Source organism: Mchenga conophoros, linkage group LG7 (genome assembly GCF_057382185.1).
Source record: "Mchenga conophoros isolate Kocher_MC1m ecotype Shallow Benthic linkage group LG7, M_conophoros_male_GT1.1, whole genome shotgun sequence".
Taxonomy (NCBI): domain Eukaryota; kingdom Metazoa; phylum Chordata; class Actinopteri; order Cichliformes; family Cichlidae; genus Mchenga; species Mchenga conophoros.
Genome location: NC_140532.1, coordinates 56,374,315 through 56,395,686, shown reverse-complemented (window position 1 = coordinate 56,395,686; position 21,372 = coordinate 56,374,315). Strand labels below are relative to the sequence as shown.

General features: G+C 41.7%; 1 protein-coding gene across 3 annotated transcripts in view; it reads right to left on the bottom strand.

The window, feature by feature from the left end:
- Positions 1-21,372, bottom strand: part of ttc28 (tetratricopeptide repeat domain 28) — a 159,255-nt gene that overhangs the window by 39,332 nt on the left and 98,551 nt on the right. For all 3 annotated transcript variants that reach the window (XM_085280339.1, XM_085280340.1, XM_085280341.1), the window contains exons 6-8: positions 11,870-12,091; positions 10,803-10,991; positions 10,606-10,702 (exon numbers count right to left, since the gene is read on the bottom strand). In XM_085280339.1, the coding sequence (XP_085136465.1) occupies positions 10,606-10,702; positions 10,803-10,991; positions 11,870-12,091 (508 nt within the window). The remainder of the gene's footprint in view (positions 1-10,605; positions 10,703-10,802; positions 10,992-11,869; positions 12,092-21,372) is intronic.

Genomic DNA, 21,372 nt, shown 5'->3' with positions numbered 1-21,372 from the left:
CTAACGATGCAAAGGATTTCACAATAAAGGTTGAAGGAAATGCAAATAGCACACGATTTACTTTTAAAACAATGAAAGCTAAGAGAAAACAAAATAAACATTTGGTGAAAAAAAACACTTCCTTATTTAATTTGCTAATTACTTTCAGTGTGAACTGCATAAAAAATAATTCTGTCAAACTAGCAAACAACCTTAAATGTTTTAAACAAACATGAAGTCACATTGTTAATATAAATGTACATGAATTTAAAAAGGTCTCATAAACGCTGCTGGCAACAATATGTAGAAACCGGGTTATGCGAGGAGGAGGAGGAGGAGGTTGGTGATATAGAAAGGAAGACCTTGTTCATCGGGGTCTTGCATTAAGAGGATTACGGAGAAGCCTGCAGAGCTGGCTAGAATCACTGGTTACAGTTACACACATCCTCCTAAACTCTACAAACACAGGTGTGCACATTAGCACATGCACAATCTTCCTCTAACCTAAAGCCACACTTCTCTGAGGTGTAAGGGTGCCTGTAGATTTCCTACAGATTCTGTGGGATTCCCCAGCGTGGAGGGGACACAGTGTGAAGACAGCAGTGCTGCGAGGATTAGAGGTGTGGAAAATTAGCTGAGATCTGATGACAGGTATTCAGCTGAGACAGCATAGAGAGATTAGAAAGGAGAAGAGTGGTGATCCACAGTCCCCTTTCTCCATAGTAGGATAAAAATTGCTCTGTCATCAGTGAATGAAATTGGGTGTGGCAACTTGTGGGTCAGGAGCTACATATCATGGACTATATGCAGTTATTTCTGTCCGACCATCATAAAGAAGAATACATGTTTATTAGCTAAAGTTAGCAAATAACTCGAGATGAGAGAGAGACACACATACATTTTGGAATATTGTAGAGAGTAAGTTAAATATAAAGAATTTATTATTCAAGTAGGCAAAGAAATTACTTCACACATGTCTTCTGGGTCGTTTTTTTTTTTTTTCTTGCTTTCTGGTTTGGAGCATTTATTGACATCTGCAGCAGCCTTACAGCACATGGGTCACCTGCTTAACCGAGTGAGGTATACTGGAAACCATCTTCTGGATCCTTAAATGAGCGCTGTACTCTTACAGTAATGGACCATATCTTCAGGCCCATAGTAGCAAAGAAGTATCTTTCATTTGAAATTAAAATATAATTTCCATATATGTCTTGTTCTAGTTCAGTACACAGAATCAGTCGTGGGAAAAACTGCTTGACTTAACAGTTGACCAGATGTAGAGACACTGACACTCTCCACAAGAAAGGCTGTCTGCAGAGTGCTGTATTAAAGCATACCAAGGGAAGGCTCACTGGAAGGGAAAAGCATAGCAAGAAAAAGCGCACAAACAACAGGAAACAGCTTGAGAGCATCGTCAGTAAAAGTTGATTCAGTAACACGGGAGAGCTTCACAAGCAGTGGACACAGACTGGTGTCAGTTGTAGCCTTCAGGAAAGGGGCTATCATACTATCATACCCCTACTATCAAGTCACTGTGATACCTAGCCTAGCCAGGAGGAGCCACAAGAGTCCGTTCATATGGGACTACCCTGAGAGGAGCGACAAAGATTTGTGGACTGGGTCACAGTCAAAGGCAGACATACAATAACACAAGATACTGCATGGTGTGCTACCAACACAAGAAAAAGGGTAATTAAGATTTAAACGGTACCATCACAGATCACTAAGGAGTTCCACTGGGCAGCCAGACACTGGCCTAGTTTAGTTATTTTTGGACTTTAAAGGTGCTGCTATGTAAAATACAATACAAGTATTATATGGTCTAATTTAGGTTGAGATAATCTCCAAATTTCATGTTTCATACAGAAAGGAAGAGGTGAAGGAAGGAGATATAAGAAGAAAACAAAAAGGTGAGGAAAGAAGAAAATAAGAGGGAAAGGTCAGACTGGAAAAGAGGGGACTAAGAGTAAACAGAGAATGAAACCCAAGAAAACAGGAGAAAAAAAACACAGCAAGGAGAAAACAGGAGACACAAGAAGAAGAAAAAAAGAATGGCAAGGAGATAAGGAATGCACAGAGAGAAAGGGAGGAAGGAGTAAAATCAGGAAGAAAAGAAAGAGGAAGAATGAAGTAATGAAAACATGGGAAATGTAGTGAGTGTAAAGACAAAATAAGGTAAAAGATAATAGGGGACGAAATCATTATGAAACAAAAGATGAAATGAGAGGAAGAAATTAGGGTTGGAAATTGAAGAACAGAAGAAGAGGAAAGGAGGAGAGAAAATATCAGAGGAGAGCAGAGTGAAAGGTTGTCAAGTCAGCATTCAGAGTCAAAGAACCGTAATCATCCATAAATGATGATGTGAATCATTGATCTGAAACACAGACTGAAGCTCATCTGTCAGGAGAGTGTCAGCGACTTCAGCAGTAGCCTATAGTCACACATCAAAGTATCTATTGAACCACTGCAGTGTGCATGTTTTCCTTTTACTTACTTCAGATAGAAAATAAAGCAATTTTCACTCATTTGCCTACAAAAAAGCTCTGCAGTGACATAAAGTGAGAAGAGTGGTGGAAATCGCACAATATTACCTGAGCAGAGTTTAATAGACTGTATATAAAAGATAGATAAAGCCATTATATAGTTATCCTCTGATTTCTGGGCTTTACGTTATAAGGCCTCATTTCTTTTCCTGCTGCCATGTTGGTTTTTGGAGCCAGAATGTCTCATATTTGGAAGAGATCATAGTGTTTGTTAATATTGTGAAGTTTGGCATTTTAACATGGGAGTGATTTGCTTTTTAGAACCAGCTTCATGTAGGACTGCAGTTTTTTTGGCATTTCAAAGTCTGATCAGAGGAGGTATTTGCAGAGGGTTAATTTATTTTCCACCATTTATTAAATAAAAAAAACTACTTTTGGAACACTTTATGTTGGCATAAACTGTTCAGTGAACGCTTAATGTGCTCATTTTTGAGATTTACATAAAAACTGTTCTTTAATGCCCCTCAGTGTAACCATTTAGCCTATAATTTGTTCTAATATCAGTCTTCACTCATGGCTCTCTTACAACCATAGAAGAGATTTTTTTCTTATTGAGTTAACGTTGATAGTGATAGTAACTGTTTCGCATTTAACTTCCTGACATTTGTGAACACTGCTATGATGCTATGATTATTATTCCTTGAACTCAGAAGATGATTGTTATTCTGTCACTGATACCTTAAAAAAAATGCATGGCAAAAAAGTAGCTGAAAATCCCAATTTTTGCAGGCGATTTTAATGAGAGGTGTAGTTTAAATTCTAGGGAGGTGCACATCAGGTTACGTCGTAGGGTTTTCAGCTGGGTTTGCAGTTGGAGTGTAGCTATGGTGTAAATTTCCCACTATCAACTCTTTTTCCTGGAATATGGCCCTAGTAATGAGCAAATACATTTTTTTGTGTCCATGAAAAAACTTTAAATTGTCAAATGGCATCTGTTCTTTTTTCCATGACTGTATTTCCATTCTTTGAACAAATTTAGGAATTGAAGAAGGGCGCTGCAGTTCAGAACACCAGAAAGAAGAATTCTAGCTTCCCTTTTATTTTAAGTTGCAAAACAATAAAAAAAAAAGTCAACAAAAAATAAAAAACATTGAGACAGTCTAAATCCCCAGAAATCTAAGATGGCATCCTCACTTTACTTTTAGTGCACAGTGCCGTATACATGCACAACGTGGCAAGTTGTCCATTCAGCGATGGATTCAGGTTCACAGCATCTCAGATATCACTGTGGCCGCAGAAACCAGAAACCACTTAATAAAACATGAGTGTTGATTGTCCAGAGAGACGCTACTGCAGTCAAATGATAGGCCCTTAAGAAGCAGGACCATCGCATGATATAAAGCTCCCATCCTTGAATTTGATTTAACAAGATGTCAAAACTGCAGCATCTACGTGTTGTACTAGGCCACTACAGCTAGTGCAAACTCACACAGGTCTGCAATATAACAAACAAATAATGCTTTGTGTGTACTTAATGTTACAGATCGATGTAGACCGAGTTGTCCTAGCCCAGGACAAGAGCCCAGTCAGTCTCTCCCAGGGATCAAGCTTCTTAAATATCTTCTGAATAAAACACAGGATGCAGTTTTGTATTTTTTTATATCACTTGAAGGGTTTTTCATACCAAACTGAGGGCCTGTGAAGACTTTCAGATTTGAGGATGATGTCACATAAAACCAAACATTTAATCAAGGATGAAAACACAAGCACAGATAAGACCAGACAATGAGGTAAACTGTCCTGTGAGGACACCTCATCTCTCATCCCGAATTACCAGAGTTCAAATATCCAAACAAAGAGAGAACCCACATGCACCTAGAAAACCCAGGTGGTCGCAATCAATAGCAAAGGCCAAGAAGCCAAAACACCAGCATGAAGTGTGGGAAAAAACCCAGCAGACCCATAGATGCGTCAGGGGCACCCAGAGAGAAGGGCCACAGCACAGGGAAGTGAACAGACCCGAAGCCCAAAAGGGACACCAGCCAGCAAAGACCCAGGCACCACAGCACACCCCCGATGGCACATGACGACCAGTTCCAGGAGGCACCCACCCGAGCCCCCCATTCCCAGTACCCCCACCAATCTTGGAAACGGGAGGTACCCATCCCATCCCAGAGCCATCATCTTTCATTCAATCATTCTTTCCTGAATGAGTGTATACTTTGTGAATAAACTTTTAGCACTCTCACATCAGTGTCTCGCTTGCTGTTGACTATAATGCCAGATCATGGAATGAACTGAATATGAACTAGTGATTTAAAGGCATACTGTAGAATTTCAAAAGCCTTTTCTTCTTTTGTTCATCTGAGGCAGGGGCCCTCCGTTTTTTTTTTCTTTTCTTTCTAAGGTACAAAGCATAGAAATAGCAATTTTACACCGTCCCTCTTGTCGTCTATGTACCTTCTAGGGCAGGGGTCGGCAACCTGCGGCTCCGGAGCCGCATGTGGCTCTTTAGTCCCTATAGTGCGGCTCTGCATGGTTTGGGAAAATAAATTAGAAGTATTTAGCTGAAGTGTATTTTATTTATGTTAGTTCTTTTTTAACTTGTAGTTCTAAATTGGAAGATTATTGTAATATATAAGGTCTCCAACAATGCTAGTGTTAGCGGCGCTAACGGCTGCAGACAGGAAGATACTGCCAGCACCGGAAACGTGCTCGTCATCTCCGAGCATGAAGTAAGGAGAGCCTTCAAGAGAGTGAACACCAGGAAAGCAGCAGGACCAGACAGCATCCCAGGTCGTATCCTAAGAGACTGCGCATACCAGCTAGCTCCTGTGTTCACTGAGATATTCAACATCTCTTTATCTCAGTCGGTGATCCCCACATGCTTCAAAGAGTCCATCATTGTTCCTGTCCCGAAGAAACCCCACCCTGCTTCTCTCAATGACTATCGCCCTGTAGCCCTCACCTCAGTAGTGATGAAGTGCTTTGAACGCCTGGTCAGAGACTTCATCATTTCTTCACTACCAGACACACTGGACCCACTACAGTTCGCTTACCGTCCAAATCGTTCCACAGACGATGCCATCTCTCATCTCCTCCACACATCACTCACTCACTTGGACACTAGAAGGGGGAATTATGTTAAAATGCTCTTCATAGACTACAGCTCTGCATTTAACACCATAATTCCCTCCACACTCACCACCAAGCTGGAGCATCTGGGACTCAGCTCATCTATGTGTCAGTGGATCTCCAACTTCCTAACTGGCAGACCACAGGCAGTAAGGATGGGCGGACATGTCTCAGCCTCCACCACTCTCAGCACTGGAGCCCCCCAGGGGTGTGTTCTGAGCCCCCTGCTGTACTCTTTGTACACATATGACTGTGTGGCCACTACCAGCTCCACCACCATCATCAAGTTTGCTGACGACACCGTCGTGGTGGGCCTGATCTCTGATAACAACGAGACGGCCTACCTGAAGGAGATTAGGAATCTGGAGAACTGGTGCCAGAGGAACAACCTCCTTCTAAACGTCAGTAAGACAAAGGAGCTGATAGTGGACTTCAGCACTAAGCAGGAGAGGAACTACCAGACCCCGTCATCAACGAGTGCCCAGTGGAGAGAGTGGACAGCTTCAAATACCTCGGAGTTCACATCACGCAGGACCTGTCATGGTCCTGTCACATCAACACCGTGGTGAAAAAGGCCCGACAGCGTCTCTACCACCTCAGACGCTTGAGAGACTTCCAACTGCCCTCCAAGGTGCTCAGGAACTTTTACTCGTGCACCATAGAGAGCATCCTGGCGGGAAACATCTTAACCTGGTTCGGGAACAGCACCATGCAGGACAGACGAGCTCTACAGAGGGTTGTGCGGTCAGCTGAGCGCACCATCCGCTCCGAGCTCCCTGACCTGCACTCAATCTACAGCAGGCGGTGCTGGACCAAGGCCAGGAAGATCGTGAAGGACCTCAGCCATCCCAACAACAGACTGTTCTCTCTGTTGAGGTCAGGAAAGCGATTCCGCTCCCTGAAGACCAACACAGAGAGACTGAGGAGGAGCTTCTTCCCGCAGGCGATACGGTCTCTCAATCACACCACCACACAGTACTGACCCACACATATGGTTCTTACACACACACTGGACTTTCTGGACTTTGGTTTTGCACAACACTGGTCACTATATTCTTCATTTCCGGTTAATACTTGTACAGCTGCTGTTATTGTGTATATATTTATTTATATTTAGATTTCTTCATACATTCTTATATAGTTCTATATTGTGTATTTTGTTGTACAGTTATTTTATTTTCAACTTTAATTTATATATTTATCTTTATCTTATTCTTCCCAGTTAAATTTACCCTTCATTCTAATTTGTGTTGTACAGTTATTTCATTTTTAACCTTAATTTATATTTTATTCCTTCCTAGTTAAATTTACCCTTTTTAATTTTTCATATTTATTTCCTATCTTATTCATAGCCTTTCCTTTTTTGTTTTCTTTAGGTCTCGAGCAGTTGTCCAAGCATTTCACTACATATCGTACTGTGTATGACTGTGTACGTGATAAATAAAAATTTGAATTTGAATTTTAATATTGAAATATAAAAATAAAATTATATTCTATTATTTTTTCATCGCTCAAAATAAGCATCACACTCGCAGAAGCCGGTGTACCCGCCGAAACGCCGTGCATTTATCGAGACTTTCAACCGAGGCCAATTATGGATCTTCGGATCCACATTATGTCAGCAGCTCCACCGTGAACTATGTTAAAAACAAACACCGCTCACGCCTCACAGATGACAGCTTACAGTCCTGTGTAAAGATGAAAGTGACTTCGTACAGCCCCAATTTGCAGACGCTGTGTGCGGAGGTTCAGGAGCAGAAGTCCCATTGTAAACATATCACGGCAGACCCGACAATGTTTCCATGAACATGCTTTTCAGCATCTCTTTATTGACCACTTTTCACACACGGTTGCTGTACACATACAGCCGGCTGCAGCTTTTCAGCTCACAGCCCGACACATACCAACACAACAGCATAGATAGCACAGACGTTAAGGCGGCGAGGCGTGATTGCTGGTGCCCCTCAGGTGGGTCCGCCTCCCCTGCAGCGGCGCTGCAGACCACGCCCGCCACACACATTAACCAGGTAAAGTACATATTTAGGCAGAATTCTGTAAATATCTATTTTTCATTTTTCAGCAGCATAGTGCTTTTTTCCAATTAGTTTTTAAAAGTCAGGTCAAGGCTCCAAAAGCCCAAAGGCGATATAAGGGGGGCGGCTCACAACAGTTTTTGTTTGCTGGATCATTTTACTTCAGCTTGGTGTCTTTCCTTTTGTTATATTTCTTTAAGAGTTCAAAATGTGTTAATTACATAAATAAAATGTGATTTTCTCTGTAGCACTTCATGGATTTCATAAGCAACACACCTTAGTTGTTTATACAAAGTATAAAGGTAAAAAAAACAATATATACAGTGTTATCTTAATTTTAGATGTCAGAAAGTATTTGTGGCTCCCAGTGTTTTCTTTTGCGTGGAAACCGGGTCCAAATGGCTCTTTGGGTCTTAAAGGTTGCAGACCCCTGTTCTAGGGTAACAGTGCAAATTGATTACATTTCCCACATTTGTCTATTTCATCTTATCGTTGTTAATTTCATTGCTGTTGTTTAGCCCTGCGACAGACTGGCGACCTGTCAAGGGTGTACCCCGCCTCTCCTCCTATGACAGCTGGGATAGGCTCCAGCACCCCTTGCAACCCTGAAAAGGATAAGTGGAAGCGAATGGATGGATGGATGCTGTTGAGAATTATGCCTGTGAACTATTACTATTAAAAAAGTAAATAAAATATCTAACTTCCTTTTGTGGTGCACCAGCACACTGTTATATTTTGCACTCTGGTCCAGCCTTTGGCCAATTTCGTCTATTTAATTTTTTGTCTGTACTGTAAGCCCACTCTTTGTCTTGTATGGTATGTGTTTTATTTTACATGTCTTTCTGTCTTTCAGTTGTGCCCACATATATCTGTTTGGTTTTGTTGATTCATTTGATATGCCACCTACAGTGGGGCAAAAAAGTATTTAGTCAGCCACCGATTGTGCAAGTTCCCCCACTTAAAATGATGACAGAGGTCAGTAATTTGCACCAGAGGTACACTTCAACTATGAGAGACAGAATGTGAAAAAAAAAATCCATGAATCCACATGGTAGGATTTGTAAAGAATTTATTCGTAAATCAGGGTGGAAAATAAGTATTTGGTCAATAACAAAAATACAACTCACTACTTTGTAACATAACCTTTGTTGGCAATAACAGAGGTCAAACGTTTACTATAGGTCTTTACCAGGTTTGCACACACAGTAGCTGGTATTTTGGCCCATTCCTCCATGCAGATCTTCTCGAGAGCAGTGATGTTTTGGGGCTGTCGCCGAGCAACACGGACTTTCAACTCCCGCCACAGATTTTCTATGGGGTTGAGGTCTGGAGACTGGCTAGGCCACTCCAGGACTTTCAAATGCTTCTTACGGAGCCACTCCTTTGTTGCCCGGGCGGTGTGTTGTGGATCATTGTCATGTTGGAAGACCCAGCCTCGTTTCATCTTCAAAGTTCTCACTGATGGAAGGAGGTTTTGGCTCAAAATCTCACGATACATGGCCCCATTCATTCTGTCCTTAACACGGATCAGTCGTCCTGTCCCCTTGGCAGAAAAACAGCCCCATAGCATGATGTTTCCACCCCCATGCTTCACAGTAGATATGGTGTTCTTGGGATGCAACTCAGTATTCTTCTTCCTCCAAACACGACGAGTTGAGTTTATACCAAAAAGTTCTACTTTGGTTTCATCTGACCACATGACATTCTCCCAATCCTCTGCTGTATCATCCATGTGCTCTCTGGCAAACTTCAGACGGGCCTGGACATGCACTGGCTTCAGCAGCGGAACACGTCTGGCACTGCGGGATTTGATTCCCTGCCGTTGTAGTGTGTTACTGATGGTGACCTTTGTTACTTTGGTCCCAGCTCTCTGCAGGTCATTCACCAGGTCCCCCCGTGTGGTTCTGGGATCTTTGCTCACCGTTCTCATGATCATTTTGACCCCACGGGATGAGATCTTGCGTGGAGCCCCAGCTTCCATTTTCTGATGATTGCTCCCACAGTTGATTTTTTCACACCAAGCTGCTTGCCTATTGTAGATTCACTCTTCCCAGTCTGGTGCAGGTCTACAATACTTTTCCTGGTGTCCTTCGAAAGCTCTTTGGTCTTGGCCATGGCGGAGTTTGGAGTCTGACTGTTTGAGGCTGTGGACAGGTGTCTTTTATACAGATGATGAGTTCAAACAGGTGCCATTCATACAGGTAACGAGTGGGGGACAGAAAAGCTTCTTACAGAAGACGTTACAGGTCTGTGAGAGCCAGAGATTTTCCTTGTTTGAGGTGACCAAATACTTATTTTCCACCCTAATTTACAAATAAATTCTTTACAAATCCTACCATGTGGATTCATGGATTTTTTTTTCACATTCTGTCTCTCACAGTTGAAGTGTACCTCTGGTGCAAATTACTGACCTCTGTCATCATTTTAAGTGGGGGAACTTGCACAATCGGTGGCTGACTAAATACTTTTTTGCCCCACTGTACCTGCTATGGACTGCAGCTGAAAATTAGCTCTGCTGAATCTGTTGTTTGCCAAAAGGGGAAGAATGGCATTGATGCAGTCTTATTATCTGAAAAAAATGTTGACAGGAACCAAAGGTGTACATGTCTGTTTTAGTTGATCAAATGTTTGCAGCTGCATAGGATACACAGGTGCACATCCAAGTGAGAGTAGTATTGTGCTATTGATGGCACAGAGAGTGAACCACTCAAGACCTAAAGTAAATAACGGTTTACTTTTTTATTAATTTTGTTACACAGTAGCTGTCAACAGGTTCTGGAGTACCACAGTGTGTCAAACCTGCCATACTTTGATTTTACTGTTAGTAAAAGATAGATTTGCCATTTAAAATGACCAAAGCTAAAAAAGGCATACCATTTTAGTTTCCCACAACAAAATCCCAGATTCAGACGCCAAATTAAAAAACCTATTACCTCCAGCCAGGTGACCCCTCTATGACCCTCCATCAAACCTACCCAAGTTGGATGAGGCTCTGCCCTGTGCTGCTCTGTCTTGCAGTTCCTGAGCAATTTCTAGCTGGTTTTGGTGGTGCTGACGAGCCCTCTCCAAGTCCTGAACCGAACAAAAATAATGCATTTTTATCAGACTGTGATTCATTATTTCGTAGTTATTTGTTTTTCAGTTAACTACACCTTTATAGTTATATACCAACCTGCATGCATCGGGCAGCGTGCCCCAGACCAGCATATGCCCTCATCTCAATTGCTCTGTCGACCAGCTCTTGGGCCAACTCCAGCACTCTTGTATGGTACGATATGGCCTTGTCAAAGTCCCGCTGGGAGTGGTAAGCGCTCCCCAGGTTGCTGTACGCTCGTGCCTCCTCACGTCGGTTCTCCAGACTCTGCCAAACAAACCACCATTTCACCGTCACTAAGAAATTACCTTTGTGGTTATTTATTGGCATGCAATGGAATTTCCACAGAGATCACGACATTTATATTTTCTTTTGCTATCCCAGACAGTTAAAGATGGACATATTGCTAAAATGATCCTTTAGTGTATTTAAGCTAGGTTCTCAGGAAATCATTATCCTGATATAAACTGTGTAAATCTATGTGTTGTGTGAATGTCTAAGAAAGAAGAAGAAGAAATCAAACCCAGTGTTGTATTAGTGAGTGAGTTAGGCATTCATAATTCTGGCCACTAACTTTTAGTTAATGTTAGTCAGGGGGACTAGCAGTGGATTAATCTGAATTTGGTGTTGTGATGAGTATTTGTGGCAGCTGCAGAGTGGTTATTCAACTGAGTCAAAACAAACCACTATATCTTTTAGGCATGACCTTTTTGAGATAAACTCCAAAATTCACTGTGGTCAGTCAAGAGGTGCTTTTTGTGAATTAATTAAGTAGTTACAATAAAATAAATCTATTAACAGAATGTGAAGGAACAACTTATATATCCCAAACAAATATAATGCTAAAAAGATATCAGCTAAAGCTTTAGCTGGGCTATACTTTTGTGTAATATATCCTTTTACCAGAAAATGGTGCAGATTTAGTCAAATCTTTTGTGGAAATGTGGGCAGGACTAAGAAAAAATATCAAAAGTTTACAAAATAGCAGCACAGATCTCAAAACACCAAAGGCTAAATAGAAATACTGTTGCCTTGTCATGGTTAAAATATGCAGAGCTTAAATTAAAACTGCACCTTTTAAGAGATGAAAACCAAAGAAAAACATATTGGTAATGTAATATGAATATATTACATTACCACTATACCTTTGCAATGTCCAGATGCTGCTCATGGCATTGGACAGCATTGGTGAAGTCTCCCAGCGCAGTGTACACAGCACCCATGTTGCCTAGCTGGCGAGCCTCGGAAAGCTTGCACTGACTTTGCCGTGCCAGCAGCACGCACTGTTTATGGCTGGCAAGTGCATTAGGGTAGTCACCAATAGCTGTGTACACATGACCCAGACTGCTTAGAGCACTAGATGCAGCCTGAAATCACACATGCACAACATACATACATTGATCAGTGTTCAGTAAAAACAAACAACAAAAAAAAGGTACACAATAATTCACATGCTTATAATAAACAGGAACACAATCATGTAGACCAGAGGTGGCAAAATAAATGTACTTCATGAACCGTACACAGACCAATTTGATCTTAAGTAGGTTTGCCAGTAAAATAAGTGAAAAAATTCTTACATTTTTACATTCTTAAAATGTTCACACTTTCAGTTTTAATTGTCCATCCATTTACATAAAAGATAATGAGCAGCCAGAAATGTATTCAGAAAAATAAGATCAGTTTCAATTGATATCAGTTATAATTTTTTTGGGGAAAAAAAAAGCATTGTCTAACATGCCAAATAACTAATCACTTCCTTGTTATGTTGATAGAAACTATAATCCTGTCTGTGCAATTAGCTTTCCTTCAAAATGTAATTTGTGTTTACATTTTGTAAACACAAATTACATTCTGTTTTTATTTTCTGTTTCTGCTGCAAATCAGCTGTATAAAGGTGTCATTTCTGGGTAAGAAAGGGATAGTTCAGGGAGAATGGGAAAGGAGGCAGGATAAACAAGTGAGGAAAACAGGCATCACCTCCTCCCACCTCAAATAAAATCTTGCCAATGGAGGACACGCACATCTTGGCGGCGCCACGAGTGAAAGCTCATCCTTCACATCTTATTTAGACCCTGCTGTGAGAGTCTGACCCTCTGCCACCACCACCTCAGCTTTGTATCAGGTTCTAGCAACCCTATTATTACTCTGTTTTAGTTAACACATGAAACCCTTTTATAGCTCCTTGAGCTGCCTAATGATTTCTAGCACCCCTCATCCTGCTAATTACAGAGCTTCTTCAGGCATAATACCATGCAAATCAAGATGAGGGTTTCATCTTAAGCTCGCTCGTTGCTGTCTTCATGCCTGCATGTGCATGAAAATAAGAACTCATGTCCACACACACACTAGTACTGCCACAAACAATTATTTTGATAGTCGACTACTCACCGATTATTTTTGCGATTAGTCGACTAATCAGATCATGCATCCATTGGATGTAAAACCTACAGGTTATTGCACCAGCATGCATCTGCTCTTATATAACTACCATTAGCTTACAGCTTTAAATGTTTAAGGTATGTGCTAACTAAAAATAAAGACAAGATGATAGTTTATTAAATTTTAATGAAATTTGCAGATTGTTTCGGTGAAGTTTAATAAACTCAGCTGTCTGCTCCTTGCTATCTAAAATATAACAGGACACCGGAGTATATTTTCGAGCATCTCACACTTCTGATAATCAGTTGTCTGCTTGATGTTTATTCAGTGGTGTAAAAACAATAACTTTAATCTCAGCTAAACCGATTTACTCAGGAACAAATAAAATACTGAAAAAAGCCAAACAATAACATTTTAAAGTTATCTAAGTGACTTATATATCATGTTTAATCTGAGTAGCGGGGGTGGGTTTGAAAACGATTTTCCGGGAGTCCGGTGTTCTCACCGGCTCTAGTGAGCCTTGAACCCCGGCTAGCTATCGAGCTGGTGGGTAACAGACGTCTCTGAAAACGTTGGAGCGCTTTTGAAAATATGTGGTGTCTTGATAAACTGAGCAGATATTTGAAGTTTACACAGCTACGTTCTGGCCTGAAAATATGTTAAACGTTTATTTTGTGACCCAGAAAGAATAATAAGAGTAATATTAAAACTAACTAGATGCCACCATTGTTGGAAACTGAGCAGGAATTCTGGGATAGGTTGGGCCACGAAGTATACACCCGACCCATCCTTCAAATCTGGGGAAACGAAGGGTGCATTTGTCGGCCACATTTGCCGGCCGCATTTGTCGGCCGCATTTGTCAGTCTTCGTCGTGTCGCTGTAACGTAATCGGCCTACAACTGCGGGCACAGGAAGATGCGGTTCCTGAATTTGGACATAGCTACAATACCGGACACAGCTTCTCTATCTTCAGGGTTTAACGGCAGCTGGCATTCTTGTCCATGCAGTGCTGCCATCCTCTGTTTCAGTCCATTATTACACTCTTAAATCCTACTATTATTTCCTGCGTCTTTTGGGATCTTACAAAGCTTCAAACGATGCGTCGAGTATTAAATTAGGCGATTTTGATAGTCAACGTAATCGTGAATAGTTGACTAATCGTGGCAGCCCTAACACACACACACACACACACACACACACACACACACACACACACACACACACACACACGGAATGTCAGATCCATGTCAGATAGTCTTGTCTGCTTCTCATATTTGACAGAAAAAATCTGAGAAGAAATGTGACCCACTACATTTTTGCCTTAGTAATTTAAAAGCAGCCTACTGATTCATAACTAATCTAGAGATTATTGGGATTGATCTGTTTGCTATCAATGGAGGCATATGAAAAAGATGTGAGGTGTGAGCAATGGTTTGTTTCAAATTAAACAAGAGAATGAGACAAGAGCAGCAGTGTGTACTGACATATGTCTTATTAATTAATGTATCTATACATGACAGATCCCAGAAGTAAGGGAAATATATACCAGATATGGGTGCACCTATCTTGGTAAGTCCTCAGTCATGCAGGCCAAGAGGCCTTGATGAACCCCTGGCAACCTATAGTCACTAGCAAAAAAATATGTATTCCCCACTTGGGTGGCAAGTGGTTGGTGGAGATCGCTGTCTACTGCTGGGTGAAACTGCCATAACAAAAACCTCTTTGATTGCTTGATTTAGTAGCAGACTCACAGACTAGTGGAATTGCAATTTGCATGGAAGATACCAAATTTTCTACAAACACTAACTAACCACCAAACAGCACAAATGCAAGCCAGAAACAGAGAACAGCATTTTAGACAATAAGAAACCAAAAGATTTCAAATTGTATATAATTTGAAGACAAACAGTTGACATTTCCAGTTTGTGTGACATTCTTCAGTTTCAGTAATTTAATGAATGGTTGATGATTACCTGTAGACTAGTTGGCGTCTTTCATACAAACTATGGCTGATTATGGCAATCTGCTAGCAACCAAAGCAATCACAAAAAGGTTTTCAGTGTGCCAGCATATATCTTGTTGGGATCAATTTTACTGATGGCAAGCATTCTCCAGCAAACACTTGGAACTGGTTGGGGAACACAGGCGATTGCCAAGCAGTTTCTATGCCTGTGTGACTGGGACCTAACATTATTTAAACTAGAGAGTATTCTGTGGTGAAAGCAAGGAGTGGCATTAGTCCTGGGTCTGAAAAGTAAAGATAACACTGAAGTGCCTAAATCCATTTGTATTTGTCCCAATGACCAGCCGGGGGTGACTCCTAACTCTTGAGCCACGATCGCATATTTCAATTAGAGGAGTTCGCCTTGTAATCGGAAGGTTGCCGGTTCGAATCCCGGCTCGGACAGTCTCGGTCGTTGTGTCCTTGGGCAAGACACTTCACCCGTTGCCTACTGGTGGTGGTCAGAGGGCCCGGTGGCGCCAGTGTCCGGCAGCCTCGCCTCTCTCAGTGCGCCCCAGGGTGGCTGTGGCTACAATGTAGCTTGCCATCACCAGTGTGTTGATGTGTGTGTGAATGGGTGGATGACTGGATATGTAAAGCGCTTTGGGGTCCTTAGGGACTAGTAAAAGCGCTATATAAATACAGGCCATTTACCATTTACCATATAAAAGTCTATGAAAGAAAAATCCCTGGGTTTATGAACACAGTAAACACTTTCCTGGTCAGTCTATATTCTTAACAACAAGATCTTTATCTAATTGAATAAGCACAAAATTCATTTTGTAAATTATGATCCTAAATAGAGTCCAACAGCCATTAAAGCATGGCAACCTTGAGGATTGATCAACTTTCCTCAAGTGCTTACTAAATGTGCTATATCAAAGTGGCTACTTTATTCTTTTACACACAGTCTGATTACGTTGTGTACCATGACTTACACAATGTTATGTTATTCTGAATTTATGCCACAATTGAATTACATTAAAAAAAAAAAGAAATAATAATTTTTGCTTTCAATACACTGAGCATCATAATTAAATACTATCTTATATGATTTGGCCAATAAATTAATTGAAGAATTTCTATCAGGCTTTATCGCTCTCTCCTCAGTGTTTAGCGTAAAGCCCTGCAGAGTCTCAGCTTGTTACAGCAACACTGAGACAGTGTGCTGCAATCTAAAACAACACCTCAAATGACTCACACAAACAGTGTTATTTCCTTGGCACTATGATAATGACTTCAATCTGTTGAAGTCCAACAATGTGCATATCTGTGAACACACAGTGAGAAGTAATAATCAATAAACCATGTCCTAAGGTAAAACCTCACACAGTAAGAACCATTTCTTTGGTTCATTCACAGTGAAAGTAATTAAGTTTAGAGGCCATCTGAGCACAAACAGCAGCCTATCTTTGATTCAGACACACACACACACACACACACACACACGCACACACACACAAACTTAAAAAGTAAAATGTGAATTTGACCTTTCAAAGAAAATCACAAGGGACAGACAAAGCTTAGTCAAAAGTTATGTTTAAAGGTTTACAGAATTTGTAAAGAAGTAAAAATTAAAATAACTTTTTAAAGAGGGGTTATTAGCATGATTATAACCAATATAATAGCACTTGAGGTTGCCTTTAAATGCAGTTCAGTCCCTCTATAGATGGCCATGTTAAAATGTTCAACTTCAATGGTGACTGTTAGTGTACATGTTGCATGTTTACAGGCTAGACCAGGAGTCCCCAATCCCAGTCCACGAGGGCCAGTGTCCCTGCAGGTTTTGATCCATCACAGCTGATTTAAATGGATAAATTACCTTCTCAACATGTCTTGAAGTTCTCCAGAGGCCTGGTAATGAACTAATCATGCGATTCAGGTGTGTTGACCCAGGGTGAGATCTAAAACCTGCAGGGACACCGGCCCTCGTGGACTGGGATTGGGGACCCCTGGGCTAGACTATAGTTAATTTTTTAAATTGTATAACAACTGTGAGGTGGATAATTTTTGTAGAGGTCACCCATTTAGATTGTGTTAGGTGTGCAGTCAATTATTGATTAATTAATAAATGGCTTCAATTTTTTTAAACCAGAAATGCAACAGTCTATTTTAAAAAATATTTGCTACTTTTTGTTGTCAAGTTTGATAGGAAAGTTGATGTGTTTTGGATAAGTAAACTAAAGCAGGTTATTTGAATTTTTTCTTTTTGATCTGTGTTCAATTCTAAGCAGCAGTTTTTAAAATTGTTTTCTGACATATATAGATAAAAGTAATTGATACTGCAATGAAAATGCAGTATTAGTTTGAGCCCCAGAGGAATTTGATAGAAAAATCTATTCCTTCATTTCAATTGCAGCCTATATGGACAGATAATACACATCCATGTCCTTTTAAATCAGGTTTCATCAGTGCTAAAAACTGTCACTGAAAACAGCCAAACTGACCTTTAGTGGAATTTACCACTTGTGATTAACATCAGAATACCCTGTTCTTTTCTTTCTGCTCATGTGTGTTCACAAGTGAGCGCATGTTTGTGAAAAATACGACAGCACACATCTACAGAAATCCATGTCCCCACCCAAGTGATGAGGGTAAACACATAAAATCCAGTTGACACATCTGTGCTGGAGCTCCAGGCAGGAAACGGAGATTTAATAAATGACGACACATCTGTGTCTACAGTCAACTGGCCAGACAAGTCTTTGATTTCCCTTAAGAACATCTTACTTTAAGAGAAAAAACACAGGCGTACGCACGCACGCACGCACGCACGCACACACACACACACACACACACACACACACAAATACAGTCATATGTCTGGACCAGTCCATGTACACAGACATACATGGACTGGTCTAGACATATATGTTTTTACATCTCCCTCTCTCTCTTTCCTATATACAGGGAGTGCAGAATTATTAGGCAAATGAGTATTTTGTCCACATCATCCTCTTCATGCATGTTGTCTTACTCCAAGCTGTATAGGCTCAAAAGCCTACTACCAATTAAGCATATTAGGTGATGTGCATCTCTGTAATGAGAAGGGGTGTGGTCTAATGACATCAACAGGTGTGCATAATTATTAGGCAACGTCCTTTCCTTTGGCAAAATGGGTCAAAAGAAGGACTTGACAGGCTCAGAAAAGTCAAAAATAGTGAGATATCTTGCAGAGGGATGCAGCAGTCTCAAAATTGCAAAGCTTCTGAAGCATGATCATCGAACAATCAAGCGTTTCATTCAAAATAGTCAACAGGGTCGCAAGAAGCGTGTGGAAAAACCAAGGCGCAAAATAACTGCCCATGAACTGAGAAAAGTCAAGCGTGCAGCTGCCAAGATGCCACTTGCCACCAGTTTGACCATATTTCAGAGCTGCAACATCACTGGAGTGCCCAAGAGCACAAGGTGTGCAATATTTAGAGACATGGCCAAGGTAAGAAAGGCTGAAAGACGACCACCACTGAACAAGACACACAAGCTGAAACGTCAAGACTGGGCCAAGAAATATCTCAAGACTGATTTTTCTAAGGTTTTATGGACTGATGAAATGAGAGTGAGTCTTGATGGGCCAGATGGATGGGCCCGTGGCTGGATTGGTAAAGGGCAGAGAGCTCCAGTCCGACTCAGACGCCAGCAAGGTGGAGGTGGAGTACTGGTTTGGGCTGGTATCATCAAAGATGAGCTTGTGGGGCCTTTTCGGGTTGAGGATGGAGTCAAGCTCAACTCCCAGTCCTACTGCCAGTTTCTGGAAGACACCTTCTTCAAGCAGTGGTACAGGAAGAAGTCTGCATCCTTCAAGAAAAACATGATTTTCATGCAGGACAATGATCCATCACACGCGTACAAGTACTCCACAGCGTGGCTGGCAAGAAAGGGTATAAAAGAAGAAAAACTAATGACATGGCCACCTTGTTCACCTGATCTGAACCCCATTGAGAACCTGTGGTCCATCATCAAATGTGAGATTTACAAGGAGGGAAAACAGTACACCTCTCTGAACAGTGTCTGGGAGGCTGTGGTTGCTGCTGCACGCAATGTTGATGGTGAACAGATCAAAACACTGACAGAATCCATGGATGGCAGGCTTTTGAGTGTCCTTGCAAAGAAAGGTGGCTATATTGGTCGCTGATTTGTTTTTGTTTTGTTTTTGAATGTCAGAAATGTATATTTGTGTATGTGGAGATGTTATATTGGTTTCACTGGTAAAAATAAATAATTGAAATGGGTATATATTTGTTTTTTGTTAAGTTGCCTAATAATTATGCACAGTAATAGTCACCTGCACACACAGATATCCCCCTAAAATAGCTAAAACTGAAAACAAACTAAAAACTACTTCCAAAAACATTCAGCTTTGATATTAATGAGTTTTTTGGGTTCATTGAGAACATGGTTGTTGTTCAATAATAAAATTATTCCTCAAAAATACAACTTGCCTAATAATTCTGCACTCCCTGTATATATATATATATAAAATTAAAAAAAATTCCCCAGCCGCCCCTGCTGGCAGTCATCCTTCAAGCTCGGGACCCTCAAGCCTGGGAGCTTGAGGGTCCTGCACAGTATCTTAGCTGTTCCTAGGACTGCGCTCTTCTGGACAGAGATCTCAGATGTTGTTCCTGGGATCTGCTGGAGCCACTCGCCTAGCTTGGGAGTCACTGCACCTAGTGCTCCGATTACCACTGGGACCACCGTCACCTTCATCCTCCACATCTTCTTGAGCTCTTTATGAGCCCTTGGTATTTCTCGAGCTTCTCGTATTCCTTCTTCTGATGTTGCTGTGATTCGGAACCGCTACATTGATCACTACGGCCGTCTTCTTCTGTTTGTCTACCACCACTATGTCCGGTTGGTTAGCCACCACCATTTTGTCCGTCTGTATCTGGAAGTCCCACAGGATCTTAGCTCGGTCATTCTCCATCACCCTTGGGGGCATCTCCCATTTTGTCCCCGGGACTTCCAGGTTATACTTGGCACAGATGTTCCTGTACACTATGCCGGCCACTTGGTTATGGCGTTCCATGTACTGTATGCCTTGCCTGCTAGCATCTTGCACGCTGCTGTTATGTGCTGGATTGTCTCTGGGGCATCTTTACAGAGCCTGCACCTGCGGTCTTGCCTGGTGTGATAGACCCCAGCCCCTATGGATCTTGTGCTCAGTGCTTGTTCCTGTGCTGCCATGATTAATGCCTCTGTGCTGTCTTTCAGTCCAGCTTTGTCCAGCCACTGGTAGGATTTCTGGATATCAGCCACCTCCTCTATCTGCCGGTGGTACATACCGTGCAGGGGCCTGTCGTTCCATGATGGTTCCTCACCTTCCTCCACTTTCTTGGGTTTCTGCTGCCTGAGGTATTCACTGAGCACGCTGTCAGTTGGGGCCATCTTCGTGATGTATTCGTGGATGTTCCTTGTCTCATCCTGGAATGTGGTGCTGACACTCACCAGTCCCCAGCCTCCTTCCTTCCGCTTAGCGTACAGCCTCAGGATGCTGGACTTGGGGTGAAATCCTCCATGCATGGTGAGGAGTTTTCTTGTCTTTATGTCAGTGGCTTCTATCTCCTTTGGCCAGCCTATTACCCCAGCAGGGTACCTGATCACGGGCAGGGCTTAGGTGTTGATGGCCTTGTCTTGTTCTTACCGTTCAGCTGACTCCTCAGGACTTGCCTGACCCTCTGCAGGTACTTGGTGGTTGCAGCTTTCCTAGCGGCCTCTTCATGGTTCCCATTCGCTTGCGGGATCCCCAGGTACTTGTAACTGTCCTCTATGTCTGCAATGTTGCCTTCTGGTAGTTCAATCCCCTCAGTTCTGACTACCTTGACTCTCTTTGTTACCATCCGACTACACTTCTCCAGTCCGAACGACATTCCAATGTCATTGCTGTATAGCCTGGTAGTGTGGATCAGTGAATCGATGTCTTGTTCACTCTTGGCATACAGCTTGATGTCATCCATGTACAGGAGGTGGCTGACAACTGCTCCATTCCGTAGTCGGTATCCGTAGCCAGTCTTGTCAATGATCGCACTGAGGGGGTTAAGGCCTATATGTATATGTATATATATATATATATATATATATATATATATATATATATATATATATATATATATATATATATATATATATACATACATGTATATACATAAAAAAAAAAACACCCAGCACGCCCCTGCGGGCGGTTTATCCTTCAAGCTCGGGTCCTCTACCAGAGGCCTGGGAGCTTGAGGGTCCTGCGCAGTATCTTAGCTGTTCCCAGGACTGCG